Source organism: Taudactylus pleione, unplaced genomic scaffold, assembly GCF_031769625.1.
Source record: "Taudactylus pleione unplaced genomic scaffold, aTauple2 ptg001063l, whole genome shotgun sequence".
In the NCBI taxonomy this organism is placed as follows: Eukaryota; Metazoa; Chordata; class Amphibia; order Anura; family Myobatrachidae; genus Taudactylus; species Taudactylus pleione.
In genome coordinates this window covers 183,056-205,567 of record NW_028285464.1, presented here as the reverse complement: position 1 = coordinate 205,567, position 22,512 = coordinate 183,056, and the positions used below count along the sequence as shown (strand labels likewise).

The 22,512-nt window shown below is 44.9% G+C and overlaps 1 protein-coding gene across 1 annotated transcript in view; it reads right to left on the bottom strand.

Annotated features, from left to right (window-relative positions):
- The window catches only part of LOC148453899 (usherin-like), a 184,155-nt gene that overhangs the window by 64,600 nt on the left and 97,043 nt on the right, over positions 1 to 22,512 (bottom strand). Inside the window, exons 4-8 of the mRNA XM_088461547.1 lie at positions 17,896 to 17,959; positions 11,606 to 11,897; positions 6,411 to 6,595; positions 4,959 to 5,180; positions 3,017 to 3,110 (exon numbers count right to left, since the gene is read on the bottom strand). Coding sequence (XP_088317673.1) covers positions 3,017 to 3,110; positions 4,959 to 5,180; positions 6,411 to 6,595; positions 11,606 to 11,897; positions 17,896 to 17,959 — 857 coding nt within the window. The remainder of the gene's footprint in view (positions 1 to 3,016; positions 3,111 to 4,958; positions 5,181 to 6,410; positions 6,596 to 11,605; positions 11,898 to 17,895; positions 17,960 to 22,512) is intronic.

Below are 22,512 nucleotides of genomic sequence, written 5' to 3'. Positions count from 1 at the left end.
GATGCTGCAGTGATGATACACAGTAATTATACAGTATAATCACCAGCACTAGATGTAGGAGAGCACTGGTGAGGCTGCAGTGATGATACACAGTAATTATACAGTATAATCACTAGCACTAGATGTAGGGGAGCACTGGTGAGGCTGCAGTGATGATACACAGTAATTATACAGTATAATCACCAGCACTACATGTAGGAGAGCACTGGTAAAGCTGCAGTGATGACACACAGTAATTATACAGTATAATCACCAGTACTAGGTGTAGGAGAGCACTGGTGAGGCCGCAGTGATGATACACTATAATTATACAGTATAATCACCAGCACTAGGTGTAGGAGAGCACTGGTGAGGCTGCAGTGATGATACACAGTAATTAAACAGTATAATCACCAGCACTAGATGTAGGAGAGCGCTGGTGAGGCTGCAGTGATGATACACAGTAATTATACAGTATAACTCTCCAGCACTAGATGTAGGAGAGCACTGGTGAGGCTGCAGTGATGATACACAGTAATTATACAGTATAATCACCAGCACTAGATGTAGGAGAGCGCTGGTAAGGCTGCAGTGATGAAACACAGTAATTATACAGTATAACTCTCCAGCACTAGATGTAGGAGAGCACTGGTGAGGCTGCAGTGATGATACACAGTAATTATACAGTATAATCACCAGCACTAGATGTAGGAGAGCTCTGGTGAGGCTGCAGTGATGACACACAGTAATTATACAGTATAATCACCAGCACTAGATGTAGGAGAGCGCTGGTGAGGCTGCAGTGATGATACACAGTAATTATACCGTATAATCACCAGCACTAGATGTAGGAGAGCGCTGGTGAGGCTGCAGTGATGATACACTATAATTATACAGTATAATCACCAGCTCTAGATGTAGGAGAGCACTGGTGATGCTGCTGTGATGGTACACAGTAATTATACAGTATAACTCACCAGCACTAGATGTAGGAGAGCACTGGTGAGGCTGCAGTGATTACACACAGTAATTATACAGTATAACTCACCAGCTCTAGGTGTAGGAGAGCACTGGTGAAGCTGCAGTGATGATGCACAGTAATTATACAGTATAATCACCAGCACTAGATGTAGGAGAGCACTGGTGAGGCTGCAGTGATGATACACAGTAATTATACAGTATAATTCACCAGCACTAGATGTAGGAGAGCACTGGTGAGGCTGCAGTGATGATACACAGTAATTATACAGTATAATCACTAGCACTAGATGTAGGGGAGCACTGGTGAGGCTGCAGTGATGATACACAGTAATTATACAGTATAATCACCAGCACTACGTGTAGGAGAGCACTGGTGAGGCTGCAGTGATTATACACAGTAATTATACAGTATAATCACCAGCACTAGGTGTAGGAGAGCACTGGTGAGGCCGCAGTGATGATACACTATAATTATACAGTATAATCACCAGCACTAGGTGTAGGAGAGCACTGGTGAGGCTGCAGTGATGATACACAGTAATTATACAGTATAATCACCAGCACTAGATGTAGGAGAGCGCTGGTGAGGCTGCAGTGATGATACACAGTAATTATACAGTATAACTCTCCAGCACTAGATGTAGGAGAGCACTGGTGAGGCTACAGTGATGATACACAGTAATTATACAGTATAATCACCAGCACTAGATGTAGTAGAGCTCTGGTGAGGCTGCAGTGATGATACACAGTAATTATACAGTATAATCACCAGCACTAGATGTAGGAGAGCACTGGTGAGGCTGCAGTGATGATACACAGTAATTATACAGTATAATCACCAGCAGTAGGTGTAGGAGAGCACTGGTGAGGCTGCAGTGATGACACACAATAATTATACAGTATAATCACCAGCACTAGATGTAGGAGAGCACTGGTGAGGCTGCAGTGATGATACACAGTAATTATACAGTATAAGTCACCAGCACTAGATGTAGGAGAGCACTGGTGATGCTACAGTGATGATACACAGTAATTATACAGTATAATCACCAGCACTAGATGTAGGAGAGCACTGGTGAGGCTGCAGTGATGACACACAATAATTATACAGTATAATCACCAGCACTAGATGTAGGAGAGCACTGGTGAGGCTGCAGTGATGATACACAGTAATTATACAGTATAATCACCAGCACTAGGTGTAGGAGAGCACTGGTGAGGCTGCAGTGATGACACACTGTAATTATACAGTATAATCACCAGCACTAGATGTAGGAGAGCACTGGTGAGGCTGCAGTGATGATACACAGTAATTATACAGTATAATCACCAGCTCTAGGTGTAGGAGAGCACTGGTGACACTGCAGTGATGATACACAGTAATTATACAGTATAATCACCAGCTCTAGGTGTAGGAGAGCACTGGTGAAGCTGCACCTGCAACCGGATTTTTGTCCATCAGAACAGCTGAAAACAAGCCTAGGGCCAGCAGTGTATATCACCGGCTGAAGGTATAGAAAGAGCGCTAATTGTAAATGTAAATGCAGCAAATATCAGTTGCAGGGAGATTCGTGTATGTACTCTTCGCCGGCAGCTGAACTCACCAGCAAGGGTACTTGAGGTGTGCTGGTAATCCGTGGCTGTGTTCAGAAATTGTGTGGCAGATAGCTCCATATGTAAGGTGTCTGACTGCCATGTGAGAGGTGATAGGTTTGAGTCCCGGGTATGACAGTATTTTGAAATGTGTGTGTTTAATAAAAGAGAATGTGCTCGGGGAGGCAGTCAGAAGATGCTGGGGATAAAAGAAAAGGAATCTACAAATGAGAATAATTATAAATAGAAAATTGACAGGCCCAAACAGCGCCCCCTGCCCTGCGGTGCCCTGTGCCATGGCACATGTCGCACCACCCTAGTTATGGCCCTGGGGGGGTGGCATATGTGCTTGCACTGGGCGACAGGGCTTAATACTACACCTCAGGACAGTTTGCCATTTAATCTGTGGCATTTAATGAACTGTAACTAAATGTAAAGAAGACAGTAGCATGTAAAGTCTTACGTTATCCCCGTCAGTGTAGCTCTTCATGTCACAGAGGCACTTGTAAGGCGAAACACTTGTGTCACAAGAATTAGCGTGCCCGTGGCAAATACACCTGCAATTGTAATAGAAATAGTTATCTGTAATCACAGGCATTTCCCCGGCAATGACAGTAGTATACTGGTATACAGAGACTGATGCATTCAGTGTACAATGTAACTATTCACACTCTGCACACCAAGTACAAACATTGGGCCTAATTCAGCGGGTCGATGTTGGCCCAGTGCACATGCACGAGACCCGGACAGCGACGGCCAAGCCGTTGCTATGGGTCTCGTACCAAAGGGGGCGTGCTGTCGAAGGTGAGTGACAGCACGCCCCCTTTGGAGGGCGTGCCGGGGAGTGGCTGCCCAGACGGAGGCATTCCTATGGGAATGCCTACCATCTGGGGCCGGCCCCGCTGACATCACAAGTGATGTCAGTGGGAGTGCCTTCGGCTCTGATAGAGTCGAAAGCACTCCAGAGCTTGCGGCAACGAGACCCTACCAGAAGGGTCTCGTCGCAAGCCTGATGGTTGCTTTTTGGCTGCTCGCTATAGCTGTGGGTGGTCACCAACAGCTATGCGAGCGGCTAGGAGGCCGCTCTAAAAAAAGAGAGAGGGAGGGCACTGATTCAGAGAGAGCGCTCTGAAAGAGCGTCCGGCTCTGAATCAGGGCCATAGTGTATTATATTAATGGTTCATTTATGAAAGTTATCTAAAAGGAATAAATAGCTGCAACAATGTACTAGCTCTCTGTAGCACAGATACCCCTCAGTGTGGCAGGATTTCAAGCCTATTTGTGTGCTTAAACTATGGGCCAAATGTAATAGGGTGAGAATGTAGAACATGTGAGAGTATACCAGTAACACTATTACATTGGTCGGGGTTTTATCTTGAAAATGGGAAAACATTTGGATGAGAGGCATCATGAGTTTTTTTAGTCTAAAAAAAAAAAGGGAATTTATATGTTCTCAGACTCTATTACTTTGGGCGAGTTTAAAAAGTGAGAGTTTAGTAGTAAACTCTCACCCTATTACATTTGGCCCCATGATTGGGATTGCCTCGCGGACAGGGGGCATGGCCTCGCGGGTAGGGGACATGGCCTCTTGGCCCAAATCCCTGTTTTAGTCACTTCGGGGGTCCCGGAGGTGCGGACTGTCCCCGAGGACCACTCTGTGTGCAGTGCCGGCTCCATCACTGTGGCACCACCTGGCTCCTGCTACTGAGGAGAATTTGGCACTTTGGCGACACCTGGGTGCAGCCCGCACCCCCTTGTGACGCCACTGTCTGTGTACATCTCATTTAATATGGTACATAATTTTGTAATATTCTGTGCAAGTACAAGGACCACTCCTCAAATAGTAATGAGGAACCTTTTAACTCTCCAGAATTGGCAAATTACACCTCCCCCTACAATGGATAGACAGGTGCTGGCTATGTAGGTGCATGGACTGGCTGCTTTGTTGATTGACACGCCTTTCCCGGCATCTTAGCCAACCAGGACTGGCTTCTTCCCAGCCTTAGTGGAGTGTCACGGTTACACCAGCCCAACCATTGGTCTGTGTGAGATATGTCCAGGAACACATAAAGGGAGGCAGATTCTTGTCTGTCAGGACCTACTCTAATGCTCCATGCGAACGCCATGTATTGTCTTTATACTGTGATTATTATAACAATCTGAATAAGTACAGGCTGTTCTAAGCCTAAGTAAAGGTTAATGCTTTCATAGTTACAGTACTGTCTAATACACAAAAACAAGACATGATGGAGGCGGCCATTTTGTGTGGGATGGACAAATGCCTCTGTAACTCTACTTCTGTCTAGTAGGATGATGGGAGTAATTGGTGTGTAGTTCACAGACTCTCCATATCGGTGATAAATCCACTTTTGAGAACCAACAGTTTATTATGTTTTGTCTCTCACCTCCCACTGACGGTAATTTCACTTATTCCATAGTAGCGGTGTCTTGGGCTCACCGCAGGGCCCTGTGTGTAGTGCTGACCGATCAGGTGGATCCTCACCAGCGAGGCTATGACAAATTCCTGCAGGTCACGCGTTTGATAAAAGTCGCTATAACCCGGACGGTGATTGGGTTCTGGCATCAGAAGGCTGAAGGTGACATTTCCCTGCGAGATTGGCGTGTCCCTGGGAATATAGAGAAATAATGGTAATAACAGCAGCATTTTTATTCCCAGCATTCATCCCTAACGTCAAATACTTTTGATTGCTTTATTGTTTTAGGGGAAGTTATGGGACTCTTTGGCTCTTGACACAAAATGTAATATAATCTTTTCTATACGCTGCAGATTAGTATTTTCAGAATGGAATTATGGGTTTTGAATTAACCTTCCCATCAAATTTAAATATTGTGTGATATAACATTAAGCGCCTTCTGTGGAATGGCATTCGCCAAAATAAATACAACTACAGTATGAATGGATCTGTCTAACAACAAGACTGCTGTTCACAAAGGGCCGGATTCAGCGGTCAATCTTTGCGCAGTTGCGCGATTGTTTCCTACTGCACGAAAGGTTAAGAAAACACTCACTCTGCTTGCTCTAATCAATGTGCGCAATGTCGTGCACATTTGCATATGACATCTTTGTGCCTTCAGATGGCGTCTGCAATACAAGGGCGTTTCAGGGTGGAGGCTGGGAGATGACCTAAATTGATCCCATGTGGCATGGGTGTGTAATAGGATTGCCATGTGGGTGCTTTCTCTTTGCTTGTGGCTTGTACTCTTCCTCTGGGGCATCTCTTGTCACTGTCACCTCCCCTGATATCTTTGTTCCATTGCTGAGATGTCTTGGTGGAATCGCTCCCTATGCTGTCACTCAGTGCACCACAGTTATCTTGTGTGGTTAATCCTGTGAATCGCATATATTTGAATAGGGGAGGGGACAAATAACTGATTCATTTAATTGGGTGATTAGGCCCCGCCCCCTGTGCGCAGAACGCAGATTGCTGGTAAGATTCTCTCCATTCTGCCCACGTCACTAGGAATACCCCTACATCGTCATAAATGGGCTATATCTAGCAACTCAGAGCTAACTGAGAGCTTTAAATGTCATATTCATTCTTTGCATGCTGACATCAATTAGACTTAACTATTTTCACATAGGAAACATTTTCATTGTTGTGCAGTGTAATTAACATAATGAATGGACCCCATGATGTTAGAAACATATAAATGGTAATTTCCATTAAATTCTGCATGAAAAATAAGTCCTATATAAAAGGAATATAAATGTCAAATATGTTTTTAAAATATAGTATATTTTTTATCAAGTCCATTGCTTATTAATCCTATAAAATATACAGAGAAAGTATATGCTCTATGTTACAGAATGACTGCATGTTAGCAATTCACCATACTTGGGCAGCCGGAGACAGTTCACGGAATCTGGATATTGTAATGAGCCGTTGTCCTCCATCCCAAAGTCTTCACAGGCACTTGCAAAATACTGCCAGTCCTCCCAGGCAGAGTCCCTGTTTTTTTTCCTTTGGATAACTAAAGCTTTGGGCATTGGGCTATAAAATTGGACAATGATGTAAAATACCTGAAAGCAACAGGAAGAAAAGATTTTGTAAATCACTGAAATATATTACGGGTCACCATCGGCAAAAGCATATAGGCGCATCACAGATCCCCTGAGATTGCCCCCTGTGATAAGCCCAGGCCAGGTGAGTACCTGTAAGTTTCCATGGTTATAATTTCTTCTATTATTTACTAGGGATGTGCGCTGACCTCAGCGTTTTGGTTTTGAATCTGGATTTTTGATAAAAAAAAAATAATTATAAAATGTTTTTGAAAACCGCCAAAATCACGTAAATTTTGCAGTCCGAAATCCAAAATTCAGATTTAAAATTAGTAGTATATGCGCCTGGGTTACACCAGGAGAGAACAGTAGTATACAGTCAGGTGCATAAATATTGGGACATTGACAGAATTTTCATATTTTGGCCTTTATTCACCACCACAATGGCTTTGAAATGAAACAAACAAGATGTGCTTTACCTGCAGACTTTCAGATTTAATTTGAGGGTAATTACATCCAAATCGGGTGAACGGTGTAGGAATTACAACGGTTTCTATATGTGCCTCCCACTTTTTAAGGGGCCAAAAGTAATGGGACTATCAACTCAAAAGCTATTTCATGGACAGGTGTGGGCTATTCCCTCATTATTTCATTATCAATTAAGCAGGCAAAAGGTCTGGAGTTGATTCTAGGTCTGACATTTGCATTTGGAATCAGTTGCTGTCGGCTTTCAATATGAGATCAAAAGAGTTGTCACTATCAGTGAAGCAAGCCATCATTAGGCTGAAAAATCAAAACAAACCCATCAGAGAGATAGCAAAAACTGTTTGGAACATTCTTAAAAAGAAACCGGAGAGCTCAACAACACCAAAAGACCCGGAAGACCACGGAAAACAACTGTGGTAGATGACAGAAGAATTATTTCCCTGGTGAAGAAAAATCCATTCACAACAGTTGACCAAATCAAGAACACTCTCCAGGAGGTAGGTATATATGTGTCAAAGTCAACAATCAAGAGAAGACTTCACAAGAGTGAATATAGCGGGTTCACCACAAGATGTAAACCATTGGTGAGCCACAAAAACAGGAAGACCAGAATAGAGTTTGCCAAACAACATCTAAAAAAGCCATTACAGTTCTGGAACAACATCCTATGGTCAGATGAGACAAAGATCAACTTGTACCAGAGTGATGGGAAGAGAAGAGTATGGAGAAGGAAAGGAACTGCTCATGATCCAAAACATACCACCTCATCAGTGAAGCATGGTGGTGGTAGTGTCATGGCATGGGCATGTATGGCTGCCAATGGAACTGGTTCCCTTGTATTTATTGATGATGTGACTGCTGACAAAAGCAGCAGAATTAATTCTGAAGTGTTTCGGGCAATATTATACGCTCATATTCAGTCAAATGCTTCAGAACTCATTGGATGGTGCTTCACAGTGCAGATGGACAATGACCCGAAGCATACTGCAAAAGCAACCAAAGAGTTTTTTAAGGCCAAAAAGTTGAATGTTATGCAATAGCCAAGTCAATCCCCTGACCTGAATCCGATTGAGCATGCATTTCACTTGATGAAGACAAAGCTGAAGGGAAAATGCCCCAAGAACAAGCAGGAACTGAAGACATTTGCAGTAGATGCCTGGCAAAGCATCACCAGGGATGAAACCCAGCGTCTGGTGATGTCTATGCGTTCCAGACTTCAGGCTGTAATTGCCTGCAAAGGATTTGCAACAAAATATTAAAAAGTGAAAGTTAGATTTAGGATTGTTTCGTTTGTCCCATTACTTTTGGCCCCTTAAAAAGTGGGAGGCACATATAGAAACCGTTATAATTCCTACACCATTCACCTGATTTGTAATTACCCTCAAATTAAATCTGAAAGTCTGCAGTTAAAGCACATCTTGTTTGTTTCATTTCAAAGCCATTGTGGTGGTGAATAGAGGCCAAAATACGAAAATTCTGTCAATGTCCCAATATTTATCCACCTGACTGTATGTGCCTGGGTTACACCAGGAGAGAACAGTAGTATATGTGCCTGGGTTACACCAGGAGAGAACAGTAGTATATGTGCCTGGGTTACATCAGGAGAGAACAGTAGTATATGTGCCTGGGTTACATCAGGAGAGAACAGTAGTATATGTGCCTGGGTTACACCAGTAGAGAACAGTAGTATATGTGCCTGGGTTACACCAGGAGAGAACAGTAGTGTATGTGCCTGGGTTACACCAGGAGAGAACAGCAGTGTATGTACCTGGGTTACACCAGGAGAGAACAGTAGTGTATGTGCCTGGGTTACATCAGGAGAGAACAGTAGTATATGTGCCTGGGTTACACCAGGAGAGAACAGTAGTGTATGTGCCTGGGTTACACCAGGAGAGAACAGTAGTGTATGTGCCTGGGTTACACCAGGAGAGAACAGTAGTATATGTGCCTGGGTTACACCAGGAGAGAACAGTAGTATATGTTCCTGGGTTACACCAGGAGAGAACAGTAGTATATGTGCCTGGGTTACACCAGGAGAGAACAGTAGTATATGTGCCTGGGTTACACCAGGAGAGAACAGTAGTATATGTGCCTGGGTTACACCAGGAGAGAACAGTAGTATATGTGCCTACAGTACATTATATTGTGTATTACATTATACAATACATTATACAGTACATTATATTAGTTTATATTGTAACCTACAGTACGGATAACATATATTGTAACATACAGTAAGGATAATATATATTGTAACGTACAGTACGGATAATATATATTGTAACATACAGTAAGGATAATATATATTGTAACCTTGCAACATATCTGAAGACTCCAGTCAGATACTCGTACGGCATGTAAAGCACTGGGCTGAATAGAATAGTAATACTGTGTATTCACAGAGTACAGACTTTAACCAATGTTGACTTTGCCTGTGCAGAATTCAGCGACACTAATTAGCAAAGAATTATAAGAGCACTAGTGAGGATAATTATGAGCATACATCATAATCACTATGGGGATATATACAGAGGAGGGAGGAGGAAGATAAAGCCGTTAATTTAAATAAGATATTAATCTGCAGGAATCATAAAATAGACGCGAATTACAGGACAAGCGCAGCCTAGGAAGCTGGAACATGTTTGGTGTAGGGACAGGATAAGGGACATACTGATACTGTATAAGATTGGGTCTTGGTTACTCTTTGCATCCTGTCCTTTGTGTGACTATATACATTATATGGGGGCTCTTACGTCCCCCTATATTATTAAGACAGTAACTTGAGCTTGGCATCTGCTGAAGGAGAAGATCTTCTGTTTTTCAGTTCATAGAATCACTGAGGTCATGGTTTGGCTAATATGTGGCACCACGCTGGAAATCTCACCTAAATCATCGTCTTTCTAGACTACGACGTCCGATAGAACATTGCGATGGTGCCTGACACCTCCTTCTGCCTTTGCATTAAGATGGATGGACTTGCAAAGCTGTTGGTGCGCAATTTGGTCCATCGCTGAATGGGGCTGTCAGTCAGAACCGGAGGGCATAGAGTATTATCTATCTGTAGCTGCTCCCAGCCCGCCACGGTTAGTACATTGTACTCTGCTGTGAATCTGGAATGATCTTAGGACATTTCACCTTTTCTGCAGCAATTACACGGCCGACTTTAAAGGTTTAGAAATGTAGGTTTGAAACTGTTACTATTATGGGATAAGAAGGAAAGAAAATCTAAAAACGTATAAAAGGCTGAGATGACGTGAAGCTGAGAGGCAGGGAAATGTATAGTAAGCGTGTATCTTGTATAGGCAGGAAAAGGTCCTGGGCCTCATTCACAGTTGGATTTAAGTCAATATTAGTGGTGGTAATAACACATTTTTGTACTGCGCAGGGCTGTAACTAGCTATGAGCTGTCACACAGAGTGCAGAGGCTCTATGGGCAGCACCGTTGCACCTGGCCCTTGTACCTGGCTAGCAGGGTATCTGGAACGGTACCCTGCAGCCAGGATTGCTGTGGACACTCCAGACGGGCATCCACAGTATATGCAGCCGATCGAGCTTACTGGAGCTACTGGCCACGCCCCTTTCTGTTTGACGTAATGACGTCATGCACGTAGCGCCATGAGATTGGGCGTTCAGTGTGTAGGGCCGGAACATGGTGCAGCTGTGCCATGTTATGCCTGTTCACACCATAATGTGCCTCTATCTGTGTATCAAAGACGTAGGACTGGAGAAGGGAAACGGGTTGGCCGAGCGTTAGGCGAGTACAGTAAAGGAGGTGTCATGTACATTTACATTACCCCTTATATAATTACAAAGAGATGCAGCCTGGGAGAAAGAAACATATAAGCCTGGGAAATGCCTATAATGTGTGGGTAGTAAGAGGCACATACTGGTAGCGGTCGGATGATGATGATGGGCGCCAGCACTATCGAGCCTCTTCTGTTTGGATGTTTGCAGATGCACAGCTGCCATTGATTGGTGCTAGTGTGCACATAATGCCCTCCTGAGCCTGTACACGCCCCGATGCGGCTCCTGCTGTATTACACAGGTTCTTGAAGTTTACTCGACACTTTTGGTCCATATAAAACAAACGATTATAAGTGTCTGTGACGTGTGTTGGATGTAAACCAGGCGCATACTGTACTGTATGCTACGTTTGCTGACCGGAGGGCATCTCGAGCTGTACATACAGACGGGAATACACCCATGTGTGTGACTCTTGTAATATTACATTACACTTATTTTGTGGCCAACGATGCGCTCACCATCGGATTTATTGTATGAACTGAAATAAATCAGCGTTCCTGCACTCAGCATGGATACTCACACTACATGCCCCTAACCATTCATGCTAAACCATACGGGGGTCTATGTACTAAGCCTCAGAAACCAATCAACTTGTAAACTGTTACTTTGCAGGCTGTGTTTGAAAAATTAGTTAGGAGCTGATTGGTTGGTACTTTATCTCTCTCCAAGGCTTAGTACATAGACCCCTAAGTATATTATCAGCATGAAGTTACAGTAGCTCACATACAGTAGTAATGATACCTGATATTGGCCGCTGGCTAAGTCCAGGGTAATGGCGAGGCCTTTGTCGGTGTCAGCAGCAGAGAGCAGAGAGGAAATCCACGTTGTGCGCAGATCATTGTCGTTCATGTAAGACACCGGGTGAGCCTCTGGATTCAGCCTTAAGACTTTGTCCTTGGTTGCGACGTGGACACCATTTGGAAGGCAGAACCTTCCTGTAAAGTGCTCCGGACGCGGGTGGCTGCCGGGACAGCGGCAATCTGAGCGAATGGGCAAATGCAGAAACTTCTCAGAGAACACTTCCAAGATCTCTCTGTTGAGAAACAAAGCAAGGTTATCGCAGGAGTAAATCTACCCTGGTGAACGGAAGAGCTGGTAAGGCTGAAAGGCACAAGTACTGCAGATAAATCAATTCTGCGCCTAATTAAAGGATTCGTGAGCCTGGAGATGACAGAAATAAAAGCTCCAATCTGCCACATTAGGGCCAGTCTAACGCTGCCATGCACAGGAAGGCCGGGAATAATAGGAGAGTTGTCTGTGGGCTGGAGCTCAGTAACAATAATACTGAATGCTATGTAGCTGGGTCAGGCGTTCCTCCTCAAACACTGAGCACCCATGTTCTGTAACCTCGCCTCACTTTTTCTGCCAGTTACATTTATCAAATAGGCAGCAGCGTTATCAAAACCCCTCCTTATATGAATAGGAAATTCGTAGAATTGAGACATTGAAGAAAGGCCATGTTACCAGCAGCAGACCTCATGGACTTCCATCTTAATTGATGATTGCAGCCACCTGTGGTGAAACACCAGTCTCATCTATTAACTAGTTCCACACAGGTGGCTGCAATCATTATGGGAAGTCCAGGAGAGGAGCATTTTGTACCAGGTGGAACGGGTCATGTTGGAGGGTAGGCAGCAGTAGGGAGAGCATTGGAAGATCCATTGGAAAAGCATTGCCAGGATCCATCGGGAGAGACTTGGGTAGGATCCAGCTTGGGTCATTGGGACTAGGTGTATCGACAGGAAGGTCATATTCAGTATTGAACAATTCAAAATTGCAGTACTGCACAATGGGCCTGATTCAGCAAGGATCGCTATTGCGATTATGCACGCAATTGGCCGAATGTTGCGTACTGCGCATGCATTACAGTGCGCGAGCCAGCCACAGGGATCGCAGTGACTAAGCAGACTCATTGCAGAATGATTGAGAAAGAAATGCCATTTGTTTGAGGTGACGGGGGTTGGTCGGAAAAATGCAGGTGTGCCAGTGCGTTACATCGCCGTTGCACGAGTGCGCATAAATTATCTGTTGTGATGCCATACGAGGCCTCATAGTGTACAATGAAGTTAGCAATCCTGAGTAATGTCAGAGCCTGTGTAAGTGTGTGTGAGGCTGTGATGGTACTCCATGTTACTGATGGTCTCTCAGTCTTGTGTAATCACTGCGTGGGATGAGGTTAGTAATTCCTGAGTAAGGTCAGAGCCTGTGTTAGTGTGTGTGAGGCTTCGATGGTACTCCATGTTACTGATGGTATCTCAGTCTTGTGTAATCACTGCGTGTGATGAGGTTAGTAATTCCTGAGTAAGGTCAGAGCCTGTGTAAGTGTGTGTGAGGATGTGATGGTACTCCATGTTACTGATGGTTTCTCAGTCTTGTGTAGTCACTGTGTGTGATGAGGTTAGTAATACCTGAGTAAGGTCAGAGCTGTGTAAGTGTGTGTGAGGATGTGATGGTACTCCATGTTACTGATGGTATCTCAGTCTTGTGTAGTCACTGCGTGTGATGAGGTTAGTAATTCCTGAGTAAGGTCAGAGGTTGTGTAAGTGTGTGTGAGGATGTGATGGTACTCCATGTTACTGATGGTATCTCAGTCTTGTGTAATCACTGCGTGGGATGAGGTTAGTAATTCCTGAGTAAGATCAGAGCCTGTGTAAGTGTGTGTGAAGCTGTGATGGTACTCCATGTTACTGATGGTTTCACAGTCTTGTGTAATCACTGCGTGTGATGAGGTTACTAATTCCTGAGTAAGGTCAGAGCCTGTGTAAGTGTGTGTGAGGCTGTGATGGTACTCCATGTTACTGATGGTATCTCAGTCTTGTGTAATCACTGTGTGTGATGAGGTTAGTAATTCCTGAGTAAGGTCAGAGCCCGTGTAAGTGTGTGTGAGGATGTGATGGTACTCCATGTTACTGATGGTATCTCAGTCTTGTCTAGTCACTGTGTGTGATGAGGTTAGTAATTCCTGAGTAAGGTCAGAGCCCGTGTAAGTGTGTGTGAGGATGTGATGGTACTCCATGTTACTGATGGTGTCTCAGTCTTGTGTAATCACTGTGTGTGATGAGGTTAGTAATTCCTGAGTAAGGTCAGAGCCTGTGTAAGTGTGTGTGAGGCTGTGATGGTACTCCATGTTACTGATGGTGTCTCAGTCTTGTGTAATCACTGTGTGTGATGAGGTTAGTAATTCCAGAGTAAGGTCAGAGCCTGTGTAAGGTGTGTGAGGATGTGATGGTACTCCATGTTACTGATGGTATCTCAGTCTTGTGTAATCACTGTGTGTGATGAGGTTAGTAATTCCTGAGTAAGGTCAGAGCCTGTGTAAGTGTGTGTGAGGATGTGATGGTACTCCATGTTACTGATGGTATCTCAGTCTTGTGTAGTCACTGTGTGTGATGAGGTTAGTAATTCCTGAGTAAGGTCAGAGCCTGTGTAAGTGTGTGTGAGGATGTGATGGTACTCCATGTTACTGATGGTCTCTCAGTCTTGTGTAGTCACTGTGTGTGATGACGTTAGTAATTCCTGAGTTAGGTCAGAGCCTGTGTAAGTGTGTGTGAGGCTGCGATGGTACTCCATGTTACTGATGTTATCACAGTCTTGCTAAGTATTACGGATGTGTGTAAGGTAAAGTGGGCGTCCGGTAATGCGACGGCATAGCGATCACAGTGGATTAGCATATCTTTACAGACTGTGTGCATAATCGCTATTGCAATCGCAGTTACGATCAGTAATGTTGTTTCTCTTATCAAACTTCACCCTTAACTGAATTTAGTAATTTTACTTTTTTTCATTTGTAGCCTTCAAATTGTTGGGATACAACACGTACATTAGAACATATTAATGTGCACTTGTTGAGTCGGTCGCAACTCATGATCTAAGCAGCTAAAAATTAGAAGCATCTGCACCAGATGTAAGTGAGGCCACTGCGTAACAAGGCCATATACTTACAGCGTAGAGCTTGTGTAGGGATGTGGCTTTACAGCAGGGGTCAGGAACCTTTTTTCTGCCGAGGGCCATTTTGATATATATAACACTATTTGCGGGCCTGGTGCAGGCCACGCCCCCTCCATGTGATGTCACACAGGTGTGAGGCCACAATCTCCGGTGATTACAGCAATGTCTGGAGCATCCTTAGGATGCTCCGGGGAACTGTAAGGGCAGCGGTGTGGCCGTCTGAAGCAACCTAAGGACGCTCCAGGCAGCATTGCTGCATACATCTGGCTGCAGGGGGCCATTATAAGCACCCTGCTAGCCAGATGAGGCTACCAGAAAAAGCTCAGAGGACCAGCCCAAATGATTATGGGCGTCTTATACGGCCCCAAGGCCTGAGGATCCCCATCCCTGCATTACAGTGTCAGTATCTAATGCTAAACTTGCATTACCCTATTTGTACACAATATAATAGAGCAGTAAAGTGTGATACACAAGAGAGAATACTGTCTTATAAATAAAGTCACTTTTTAAAATACAAATTAAATCAAATACACAAATCAGTTGTTTTCCCTTTTAAAAGCTGACAGCGCGATCTTCCGTCCTGCAGACTTGCGCATCTTTTTATTTATCTTCTGTGCGATTATTTTACCCACCTCATGGAGCCTGATTCAGAGATGGGCGCGATCTCCAACGCAGCTGCTGTGCGAAAATATGCAAATGTCACAGTCGCCGCGATACGTAATGAGACGCCCTTCGACGTCTTTGCAAATCCAAGTCTCGGCGTATAAAGACGCAGCAGTCCTGAACAACCCTATGGTCACGCAGAATGGTCACGGGAACTGATACGCTAGAGCCATATTTCTTGCTTGCAGGGTCGCAGACGCAGGATGAGACACGCCCCCAACACAGTTGCGACGTGCTTCAGTTTTTACCCGATACTCCCCGTTACCTCCCCCAAACGCTCCTTGTCAATCACACCGTGAATAAATACCAGCTGTGAGTGACTACAGTAAGGTACCTTGATGCATGCGCAGTGAGACGCAGACATATGCGCCAATGGCCGATAATCGCTCAACCACGAAAGCATCAGCATAGCGTCCATCTCTTTATCATGGACAGATGGACATCTGACAGGAGTCTGAGGGCCTGATTCAGACCCGGTCGCTCTGACAGAGTGCTCGCTCTGAATCAGGGCCGGGTTTTTTTTATTTTAGAACAGCCTCCTGGTGACCACCCACAGCTACAGCGAGCGGCCATGATGATGGTCGCGATGGTCAAGATGGAGCTGGCTCCGTCATGCGCATGCGCTGTGGGCCACCATCGACCCGGTTGCGAGCGCTCAGCACTTGCGACCGGGTCTGAGTCAGGCCCTCAGTCCCGTTCGCCAGGCTGCATTCGCACGCAACCTGCCGATGTTTGCAATTTGCGCATGCGTACAAGACGCAGTGCACGTGCATGAACCAGTCCATGCGATCGCACCCAGTATACGGTCGCTCCGCAAGCATGAGTGACAGTACGTGCTGCTTGTGGGTGGTGACAGGGGTTGGTGGATGGTAACTGGGATTTTGTAGTGTGAACGCAGGCGTGTCTGTGCGTTGGAACGCCATTTCAGGGGCATGTATAATTAAGACGCAGCATCAGCATACACGTCACATGGCTGAATTACACACAGCAGCACTCGCAGTGCTTGCGGTAGGGTATGGTCAGCCACAAGTGCTGCGTATGGGTCCGATGTTACTCGATGGTACCGATTGTTTAATACACTTCCTGCAGATGACGTATGTTACTAAGGGAAAGTGGGCGTCTTGTGTCAGGCTGGTGGGCGTCTAAATATATACCGCGATCGCACGCCAAGACATAGTGGGCGTGCTAATGTCTTGCTAGCAATCCCGGGAACGCATCCTAGCGAGCGGGTCTGAATCTTAGTGTGCTCAGTCTTCATCTCCTGTACATCTGTCATGTCCTCAGCTTTGCAGAGGGAGTGGATAACACCACAACATGTTGCCAATAAGGTAATCGGGATGTGGGAGTCAGTGACCTGTCCCCTCGTCTGATTATGTTAGCGGGGGCAGTGTAATGATGCGAGGAGGGGAGTAAGGACAGGTGGGTAGTCACAGACCTACATATCCATAGTAGAAGGAGCAGGGACCTCAAACAGTACTGAATATTAGTGGTCACATCGGATTCTTGATGCAGTTAGTCTCCGAGGTCAAACACCCCTACACAGAGCCATTGGGATCCCAGGCAAGGTATTGTTTTGGACCCCTTCCCGACTCCGTTTGGAAGAAAAGCAACAACAGAAATAATTTAGGGTATTCTGGATCCCTCAGCGCCCAATTGACCCTAGGTGAGAGCCTAGGTTGTATAACCAATGACCAATGACTAGTCTCTGCCTTTGACGCACAATAATTTCACACATAAGTTTTCATAATTGTAATAGGTTTTTCCACCCTCCTAATGTTTTTTTTTTACAGAGATTTGTAAAAGGAGATTTAACATCTCAGAAGACGGCGAGATCTGGTGGTCCTGAAGCCACAATTAGCCAATCACATGCCACCTTCTTCCTGAGAAGACATCACCCACTATTCTGCAGCCCTGCACACAAGAAGGGTGAAGAAATAAAAGACTTTTAATTATATTCTGGAATGTGCACAGTCTCAAAGCTCGCAAGATACGCTCTGCAAGCAGGAGAACATTCCATTCAGAGTAGCCATCCACTTAATGGCCAAAATTTGAATGGAGCCTATCAATCTGCTAGTAAACAGTGACATCTGTGGCGCAACCTAATTAATATTCATGAGGCCTGATTTATTTTAAATTGCTTTCAGGATACTGGTTCCTAGAGAGTTGATAGGTGATGAAGTTAAATCAAAATACTTCTGTATTGTCTCATTGATTGTGCATTTATGTGTTCAAATTAAACTTTCTGAAGCTAAACTTTGCAGGGACCACGAGGCTTTATCCTTATGAATACAGGCTCTGTCCACAAAATTACCTTTCTTTAATTGACACATTAAGGAACATGGAATATCTTATACTTCAATGTGCAAATTTGGTTTATTTTAATAGAAATAAAATAAAGATAAAAGTTATGTAAATGTTACCTGTTGGTAAGAGCCTCCTTATACCAGCGGAAATCTTGCATTCTTCCAATAAATTGTTCTGAACCTGGTAAAATACAAATACAGTATAAAATGCAATTGCCTTTACAAATTGTAGATGGAAAAGTTCTATTTATCACCTCTGATATTACCCAGCCGTGGTGGGACCACAGGTCCCAGCTAAACATAGTCTGTTAAGACTTGTAGTTGCAAAATAAAACTTGAAAGCCGCAATTTGCCTGAGTTTAATCTCTGACACAAGTAACAAATGATAACAGCGTCTTCAGTCTGTACCAGAAGAATAAGATTCATATTTCCTGTGAAGAAGATTTTGTACCATTCTTTATGCTGATTAGCAAGGTGGCATGCAGGCCGCCTCATTAAGCTGAAGTAATGAGCCAGTCCAAGTGCCACCTTTAATTAGCAAAGAGATAGTTACAATTGTTCTTTAAAGACGTAACATAAAGACAAAAGAGGGATCTCCGATTGTGAGTGCCAGCAGCGTGTTTTAAAGCATTTATATTTGAATTAATCATATTCTAGATAGAAGACTGTTGTGGTACAAATAATAAGTTTCCACATAAGCACGGTTATAAACGCGCATGTTCACTTTCACATACTGTACAGCCTGCGTTGTCCTATGAAAGTATTGGCACATATATATTTTCCAAATCAAGCACTATCTGGCAATCATTGGTTATCTAGGCTGCATTTAGTATTGTTCACACTTCATAACAGGCCTCATGTTGTGTGACTGATGGTGACATTGCTATGGCTGTGTGATGGTGACATGGCTATGGCTGTGTGATGGTGACATGGCTATGGCTGTGTGATGGTGACATGGCTATGGCTGTGTGATGGTGACATTGCTATGGCTGTGTGATGGTGACATGGCTATGGCTGTGTGATGGTGATATGGCTGTGTGATGGTGACATGGCTATGGCTGTGTGATGGTGACATGGCTATGGCTGTGTGATGGTGACATGGCTATGGCTGTGTGATGGTGACATGGCTATGGCTGTGTGATGGTGACATGGCGATGGCTGTGTGATGATGACATGGCTATGGCTGTGTGATGATGACATGGCTATGGCTGTGTGATGATGACATGGCTATGGCTGTGTGATGGTGACATGGCTATGACTGTGTGATGGTGACATGGCTATGGCTGTGTGATGGTGACATGGCTATGGCTGTGTGATGGTGACAAGGCTATGGCTGTGTGATGGTGACATGGCTATGGCTGTGTGATGGTGACATGGCTATGGCTGTGTGATGGTGACATGGCTATGGCTGTGTGGTGATGACATGGCTATGGCTGTGTGATGGTGACATGGCTATGACTGTGTGATGGTGACATGGCTATGGCTGTGTGATGGTGATATGGCTATGGCTGTGTGATGGTGACATGGCTAAGGCTGTGTGATGGTGACATGGCTATGGCTGTGTGATGGTGACATGGCTATGGCTGTGTGATGGTGACATGGCTATGGCTGTGTGATGATGACATGGCTATGGCTGTGTGATGGTGACATGGCTATGGCTGTGTGATGATGACATTGCTATGGCTGTGTGATGGTGACATGACTATAGCTGTGTGATGGTGATATGGCAATGGCTGTGTGATGGTGACATGGCTATGGCTGTGTGATGGTGACATGGCTATGGCTGTGTGATGGTGACATGGCTATGGCTGTGTGATGGTGACATGGCTGTATGATGGTGACATGGCTATGGCTGTGTGATGGTGACATGGCTATGGCTGTGTGATGGTGACATTGCTATGGCTGTGTGATGGTGACATGGCTATGGCTGTGTGATGGTGACATTGCTATGGCTGTGTGATGGTGACATGGCTATGGCTGTGTGATGGTGACATTGCTATGGCTGAGTGATGATGACATGGCTATGGCTGTGTGATGGTGACATGGCTATGGCTGTGTGATGATGACATTGCTATGGCTGTGTGATGGTGACATGACTATAGCTGTGTGATGGTGACATGGCAATGGCTGTGTGATGGTGACATGGCTATGGCTGTGTGATGGTGACATGGCTATGGCTGTGTGATGGTGACATGGCTGTATGATGGTGACATGGCTATGGCTGTGTGATGGTGACATGGCTATGGCTGTGTGATGATGACATTGCTATGGCTGTGTGATGGTGATATGGCAATGGCTGTGTGATGGTGACATGGCTATGGCTGTGTGATGATGACATGGCTATGGCTGTGTGATGATGACATGGCTATGGCTGTGTGATGGTGACATGGCTATGGCTGTGTGATGGTGACATGGCTATGGCTGTGTGATGGTGACATGGCTATGGCTGTGTGATGGTGACATGGCTATGGCTGTGTGATGGTGACATGGCTATGGCTGTGTGATGATGACATTGCTATGGCTGTGTGATGGTGACATGACTATAGCTGTGTGATGGTGATATGGCAATGGCTGTGTGATGGTGACATGGCTATGGCTGTGTGATGGTGACATGGCTATGGCTGTGTGATGGTGACATGGCTGTATGATGGTGACATGGCTATGGCTGTGTGATGGTGACATGGCTATGGCTGTGTGATGATGACATTGCTATGGCTGTGTGATGGTGATATGGCAATGGCTGTGTGATGGTGACATGGCTATGGCTGTGTGATGATGACATGGCTATGGCTGTGTGATGATGACATGGCTATGGCTGTGTGATGGTGACATGGCTATGGCTGTGTGATGGTGACATGGCTATGGCTGTGTGATGGTGACATGGCTATGGCTGTGTGATAATGACATGGCTTAGGCTGTGTGATGGTGACATGGCTATGGCTGTGTGATGGTGACATGGCTATGGCTGTGTGATGGTGACATGGCTATGGTTGTGTGATGGTGATATGGCTGTGTGATGGTGACATGGCTATGGATGTGTGATGATGACATGGCTATGGCTGTGTGATGGTGACATGGCTATGGCTGTGTGATGGTGACATTGCTATGGCTGTGTGATGGTGACATGGCTATGGCTGTGTGATGGTGACATGGCTATGGCTGTATGATGCTGACATGGCTATGGCTGTGTGATGGTGACATGGCTATGGCTGTGTGATGGTGATATGGCTGTGTGATGGTGATATGGCTATGGCTGTGTGATGGTGACATGGCTATGGCTGTGTGATGGTGACATTGCTATGGCTGTGTAATGGTGACATGGCTATGGCTGTGTGATGGTGACATGGCTATGGCTGTGTAATGGTGACATGGCTATGGCTGTGTGATGGTGACATGGCTATGGCTGTGTGATGGTGACATGGCTATGGCTGTGTGATGGTTTACATGGATATGGCTGTGTGATGGTGACATGGCTATGGCTGTGTGATGGTGACATGGCTATGTCTGTGTGATGGTGATTTGACTATGGTTGTGTGATGGTGACATGGCTTTGGCTGTGTGATGGTGATATGGCTATGTGATGGTGACATGACTATGGCTATGTGATGGTGACATGGCTATGGCTGTGTTATGGTGACATGGCTATGGCTGTGTAATGGTGACATGGCTATGGCTGTGTGATGGTTTACATGTATATGGCTGTGTGATGGTGACATGGCTATGGCTGTGTGATGGTGATTTGACTATGGTTGTGTGATGGTGACATGGCTTTGGCTGTGTGATGGTGATATGGCTGTGTGATGCTGACATGGATATGGTTGTTTGATGGTGACATGGCTATGATTGTGTGGTGGTAACATGGCTATGGCTGTGTGATGGTGATATGGTTGTGTGATGGTGACATGGCTATGGCTGTGTGATGGTGACATGACTAACTGTGTGATGGTGATATGGCTGTGTGATGGTGACATGGCTACGGCTGTGTAATGGTGACATGGCTATGGCTGTGTGATGGTGACATGGCTATGGCTGTGTGATCGTGATATGGATGTGTGTTGGTGGCTTGGCTATGGCTGTGTGATGGTGATATGGTTGCATGATGGTGACATGGCTATGGTTGTGTGATGGTGACATGGCTATGGTTGTGTGATGGTGAAATGATTGTGATGGTGACATGGCTATGATGCAAATGTTGTATTATCATTAACTTTTATAATGGATTTTTAGCTAGCCAGCCTTACTTGGTTAGTATTATAGAGAAATCTGCAATGTGAGGTCACCACCAATTATGGCAAACAGACCCTAAACTGGTTGGTATGAGGCTTATTGTTGTGTGTAGAGTGGGCAAAACAAATTGCCCACCATTTACTAATAATAAAAAACCACAGGACCAAACAACTTGGAGGTGGTGACAAGGAGCATGAGTCCAGGTACAGTGCCTACTTCACCACCAATGGACCATGTTGTAGTGTAATTGGTAGGGCCCTACCAATTACACTACAACATAAATCCAAGACAGAAAAATCTGTAGTTCTGCTAACTTATTTTGTATGTATCTTATTTATTCCCTTTCTTGTTTTATCTAAGTGTACAATCCTTCCCAGGTTTATGACCACTATGAGATATGGAACATTTTCTAAAACTTATTGATATATGATTGTTATATTCTTCAGTCATTGGTCTTGTGGATGGTCTTCTAATTCAACATGTTTTTTGAAAGTTCCCTCTGTAAGG